Source organism: Macaca thibetana, chromosome 14, assembly GCF_024542745.1.
Source record: "Macaca thibetana thibetana isolate TM-01 chromosome 14, ASM2454274v1, whole genome shotgun sequence".
Lineage (NCBI taxonomy): Eukaryota > Metazoa > Chordata > Mammalia > Primates > Cercopithecidae > Macaca > Macaca thibetana.
In genome coordinates, this window is record NC_065591.1 from 16,553,012 (window position 1) to 16,559,011 (window position 6,000).

Consider the following 6,000-nt stretch of genomic DNA (forward strand, 5'->3'; position numbering starts at 1 on the left):
ACGTAAGATGCCTGTTTGAAAGAAAGACATTCATTTCCTTTATGATTCATTTGGCAAACTGGGGATAATTCCCACCACACAGGCTTACTATAAGGACTTAACTTGGTTAATGCGAATCAATAAAGTTTAACAGCTTTATAATCACTATATTTAGTGGTATAAGCCAACTTATTTCCTTATAACCAGAATTTATTAAATTTTATTTTTATCTGGTAATTATGATTTATCCAAAGTAGAAGTATTAGAATGATTTTTTTTTTCCAAATTTGACATGAGATGTTTTATTCTGTATATTAAATAATTTTCTTGGCCTTGGTTTCTCTGAAAAAAAAAATGTTACTGTATAGCAGACTTCCTTAAAGATACACTAACCCTTCTGTTTCAAAATTTCGCAAATGGAGGTTTTAATCACCTTGATGTTTATTTCACAAAACACCATGATGTTTTACCATTTTGATAGAATCTCGCTAATTGTAATATTGAACTCCGAATGGCAAGACCTCTAACCACCTTAGTAACACATATAAATCAAATGGTAGGAGAGAAAAGCCACATTCAGAGTCCAGTGGTCTCCTGCGTGCATCTGCATCCAATTAAGGGGTGTTAAAGCAAACTAAATATGGCCTGAGAAGGTTAAACTATAACCCAGTTTAATAGCCAAGACAAAACTGAAAACGTAACTTAATAATATTCACCCATAACAATACCTGAGTGTTGACCAATCCCAGTGTGTCCAGAATTGGTGGATTCTTCGTCTCACTGACTTCAAGAATGAAGCTGTGGACCCTCGCAGTGAGTGTCTTAAAGATGGTGTGTCCGCAGTTTGTTCTTTCTGATGTTTGGACTTGTTCAGAGTTTCTTCCTTCCCATGGGTTTGCGGTCTGGCTGCCTTCAGGAGTGAAGCTGCGGACCTTCGCCGTGAGTGTTACAATTCTTAAGTTAGCCTGTCTGGAGTTGTCCGTTCTTCCTGGTGGGTTCGTGGTCTCACGGGCCTCAGGCATAAAGCTCCAGACTTTTGCGATGAGTGTTACAGCTCATTAACGCAGTACAGACCCAAACAGCGAGCAGCAGCAAGATTTATTGCAAAGAGCAAAAAAACAAAGCTTCACAAAGCTTCCACAGCAGGGAAGGAGACCCCTGAGCCTTGCCACTGCTAGCTTGGGCAGCCTGCTTTTATTCCCTTATCTGACCCTACCCACATCCTGGTGAGTGGCCCATTTTACAGAGAGCTGATTGGTCCATTTTACAGAGAGCTGATTGGTGCATTTTACAGAGAGCTGATTGGTCCGTTTTGACAGAGAGCTAATTGGTGCATTTTACAGAGAGCTGATTGGTCCGTTTTGACAGAGTGCTGATTGGTGCATTTACAATCCTTGAGCTAGACATAAAAGTTCTCCAAGTCCCCACCAGATTAGCTAGATAGGGAGTGCTGATTGGTGCATCCACAAATCCTGAGCTAGACACAGAGTGCTGATTGGTGCATATACAATCCTCCAGCTAGACATAAAAGTTCTCCAAGTCCCTGTTGGATTCAGGAACCCAGTTCTTCCTCTGCAGGCAGAGCTGCTCCCCAGTCCCATGACTCATGCCTGCACTCCTCAGTCTTTGGGCGGTCGATGGGATCAGGCCCGGCAGAGCAGGGGGTGGCACCCATCAGGGAGGCTCCCTCCATGCCGGAGTCCACGGGGCTGGGCGGGGCGGCGAGAGGTGGGGGGGGCGGGAGGTGGGGGGGGCGGGGCGGCGGGAGGTGGGGGGGGGGGGGGGGCGGGGGGGGGGGGGGGGGGGGGGGGGGGGGGGGGGGGGGGGGGGGGGGGGGGGGGGGGCGGGGGGGGGGGGGGGGGGGCGGGGCGGCGGGAGGGGGGGGGGGGGGGGGCGGGGGTGGGGGGGCGGGGCGGCGGCGGGTGGGGTGGCGAGGGGCAGGTTCCAAGCCCTGCCCTGCGGGGAGGCGCCTGAGGCACCGTGAGAATTCGAGCGTGGTGCGGGCGGGCCAGCAGTGCTGGGGTACTCGGTACACCCTCCGCAGCTGCTGGCCCAGGTGTTAAGCCCCTCACTACCGAGGGACGGGCAGCGCCAGCCGGCCGGCCGCTCACAGTGCGGGGCCCTCCAAGCCCCTGCCCATCTGGAACTCGCGTGTGCGGCAGGCAGCCCCGGTTCCCGCCCGCGCCTCTCCCTCCACACCTCCCTGCAAGCAGAGGGAGCCGGCTCCGGCCTTGGCCAGCCCAGAAAGGGGCTCCCACAGTGCAGCAGCGGGCTGAAGGGCTCATCAAGCATGGCCGGAATGGACACTGAGGCCGAGGAGGCGCCCCTGGAGTCTCTATGAATTTGCTGTGGTTCTGGGAGTTGCTAGATTCACAAATCGTTCCTTGCTCAATTAAATTTCTTTAGATTTAATTCAGCTGAAGTTTTTCTTTTATCAGATGGCGTCAGAAGCGGGAAGCCAAGTGGAGCTTTTAGCGACCTGCAGGAGTGCTGAGTGAACAGCAAGGAACCTGCAGGATCCACTTGTGTCCATTGTCTCTTAGAGCGGCTGGGGATCATGGGTAAGCTCCCTCTTGGGTTTTGGAGCTCCACGAATTTGTGTTTTGAGTTTTCCAAGTTACTTTGAGCAAGCTTCTGATCCAAACTGGGTTTGGAGTCGCAACAGAAACTGGACCGTGTCTAAGAATGGATTTGATCTGGGAATTAACTGGCTTGGATCCAGTTAGAGGCCTCTTACATCTAACTGGGTCAGAAAGGAATAATATTGCAGGGGTTATAAAATTTGGATTTGAAAATTCACAGGGATTTTTGCGTTCTACTCCTTTGTTTCATTTTTCTGGCACACTTAGTTGGGGAAAAATCATTGGCTAGCTTAATCAAGACAATCTGAGAGTAAAGCCAATGTTTTAGGTAAAAATGAGATCCTTAATTTCTGGATAATGGAGAAATTTCTCAGTTTTCTGAAATGTATAGAAACTGAGTATAACCTTAAACCTTTTGGCTTATACTTTAAGCCTGGGAGGCAGAGAATTCTTACAGAAACAGCAAAATCTTACTAAAAATAAAGTGGAACATTCCTAATGAACAACAATGCATTGAAGTACAAGGGCTCTTGCGGGGCGCAGTGGCTCAGGCAGGTAATCCCAGCACTTTGGGCGGCCTAGGTGGGTGGATCAGAAGGTCAGGAGTTTGAGACCAGACTGACCAATATGGTGAAACCCCCTCTCTACTAAAAATACGACAATTAGCGGGGGTGGTGGTGCATGCCTGTAGTGGATCCCTTCCTTATACCTTATACAAAAATTAACTCAAGATGGATTAAAAACAAATGACCCCATCAAAAAGTGGGCAAAGAATATGAACAGACACTTTTCAAAAAAAGACATGTATGTGGCCAACAAACATGAAAGAAAGCTCAACATCACTGATTATTAGAGAAATGCAAATAAAAAACCACAATGAGATACCATCTCACACCAGTCAGATTGGCTATTATTAAAAAGTCAAGAAACAACAGATGCTGGTGAGGCTGTGGAGAAATAGGAATGCTTTTACACTGTTGGTGGGAATGTAAATTAGCTCAACCATTGTGGAAGGCAGTGTGGCCATTCTTCAAGGATCTAGAACCAGAAATACCATTTGACCCAGCAATCCCACTACTGGGTATATACCTAAAGGAACATAAGTCATCCTACTATAAAGGCGCATGCACATGTATATTTACTGCAGTGCCATTTACAATAGCAAAGACATGGAACCAATCCAAAAGCCCATCAATGGTAGACTGGATAAAAATTTGTGGTACGTATACACCGTGGTATACTATGTAGCCATTAAAAAGGAGTGAGATCATGTCCTTTGCAGGGACATGGGTGAAGCTGGAAGCCATCATCCTGAGCAAACTAACACAGGAACAGAAAACCAAACACTGCATGTTCTCACTCATAGGTGGGAGTTGAACAACGAGAACACACGGACACAGAGGGGAACATCATACCCTGGGGCTTGACATGGGGTGGGGGGCTAGGAGGAAGAGCACCAGGACAAATAGCTAATGCATCAGTTCAGCAAATGTGCTGGCTGAATGTGAGTGTAATATGGGAGGGATGATGCTTGAATGATCATGTAAAAATATTCAGTCAAATCAATAGAGATATCATAAAGTGAAGGATAATCTAAGTTGTAAGGGATATTCAAACCAAAATCTTTCAGCCAAGCATCTCACTATTTTTTCCCCAGTTCAGCTATGGAGGGAAACTTTACCTAGTATTTGCAATATTATATGCAATAATAATAATAGTACCTGTCTCTCAAGATAACCTAAAGTTCTCAATAGTGTAGTGAAATAAGATAAAGTCATAATTTCAAGGTGCTTTCTTCTTTATTTCTATTTAGTACTGAAGCATCTCATGGTTAAAGACAGTAGATTATTCTTTTCTCTCTTTTGCAGTTCAACAATGAAACAAACATTTATAAAATGTCTATCATTTGTAAGCCAAATCAATAAAAAGGCATATTTTCAAGGAAAGTAAGCTCCAGAGGACAAAGGCTTCTACATATACTAGCACTATACAAACCTTAATTCAAAATGTCCTGACTGTATGTAGCATTTCCTTTACTACCAACAAATTTTACTATTGATTACTAGAACACATTTTTTCAATGATTTTTTTCATAGCATTTTTTACCTCTTGATTCCTCAAGCTATAGATCAATGGGTTTAGCATGGGAATCACCACTACATAGAATACTGAGGCAAATTTGTCTTTATCTAGTGAGTGGTTTGACTTAGGCTGTAAGTACATAAAACTGAGGGTCCCATAATATATGGAAATAGAAAACACGTGAGAAGCACAGGTAGAAAAGGCTTTCTGTCTTCCTACAGCAGAGTGGATCCTTAGGATAGCAAAGACAATGAATATATAGGAGATGAGAACAATGATGAGAGAACAAAAAACATTGAACCCAGCAATGATAAACAACATCAATTCCTTAACTCGTGTATCAGAACAAGCCAGAGCAATCAGAGGAACATCATCACAGTAGAACTGGTTGACGACATTCAAGTCACAAAAGGACATGTGGAATGTGGCCACTGCTTGTATGAGTCCCACGGCGAATCCATAAATATATGAGCCAGTGACCATTTGAATGCAGAGTCTCCTAGGCATGAGAACTACATAGAGTAAAGGGTTGCAGATGGCAACATATCGATCATATGCCATGACAGAGAGCAACAATAATTCCCAGACTGAAAATGTAATGAAGCAACACACTTGAGTGGCACATGCATAAAATGACATGCTTTTAATTTCACGCAAAGAGTTGACAAGGGTGTTTGGAGTGATAGCAGAGGTACCATAAAAATCCACAAAAGCCAGATGGCTGAGGAAAAAATACATAGGTGTATGAAGCCGAGGACTGATTTGGATTAGCACAATCAAACCAAGATTACCCATCACAGTAACTAAGTAAATCAGTAGGAATACCCCAAAGAGAATGACTTGAAGTTCCGGATTATCTGTGAGCCCTAGGAGGATGAACTCAGTCACTGATGAATGATTGCCTTTTGCCATGTAATAGATACAAGATTCTTCTAAAATGAACTCCAGAGCACACCTTCTGAACAATCTTGACTCTATAAGAAATGTTCAATTAAATATGAGAAGATAGCCATGACTTACCAGGGTATTACATTAAGTCTAATTAAATTAACGTTCTGATAAGTACTCTGAATTACACATACATTTTCCTTATGCTTTCAGAGTAAAATAATTTGGTTCAGGCAGAAACTCCAAGATAGAAAATTCAGTAAGGAGTTGTAAAAGAAAAAAGTATTTTAAGTAAACTACTGTAATCAATACAACAACAAAATCCATGTTGTACTTTTCTTGAAAAACCAAAAAATAAAAACACATTGCAATGTAACATTGACAATATATGTAAAATCATTTCTTAACTTGTAAGTTTATTTTATGAAATTGTACACAGATATGTTAGTTCATAAGGATATCACAAATT

General features: G+C 43.6%; 2 protein-coding genes across 2 annotated transcripts in view; both read right to left on the bottom strand.

Moving 5' to 3' along the window:
• The window catches only part of LOC126936172 (olfactory receptor 1013), a 134,944-nt gene extending 133,778 nt beyond the window's left edge, over positions 1-1,166 (bottom strand). Inside the window, exon 1 of the mRNA XM_050758638.1 lies at positions 708-1,166. The gene's annotated coding sequence lies outside the window, so the exon portion shown is untranslated. The remainder of the gene's footprint in view (positions 1-707) is intronic.
• Positions 1,167-4,613: 3,447 nt separating this feature from the next.
• Positions 4,614-5,591, bottom strand: LOC126936187 (olfactory receptor 5AL1-like). Its single transcript, XM_050758661.1, has one exon. It carries the CDS (start codon positions 5,553-5,555, stop codon positions 4,614-4,616), a length of 942 nt encoding a protein of 313 aa, XP_050614618.1. The 5' UTR covers positions 5,556-5,591.
• Positions 5,592-6,000: the final 409 nt, after the last annotated feature.

Excerpts from the sequence above, each read along its gene's own strand:
- LOC126936187 (XM_050758661.1), bottom strand. The coding sequence starts at position 5,555 with ATGGCAAAAGGCAATCATTCATCAGTGACTGAGTTCATCCTCCTAGGG.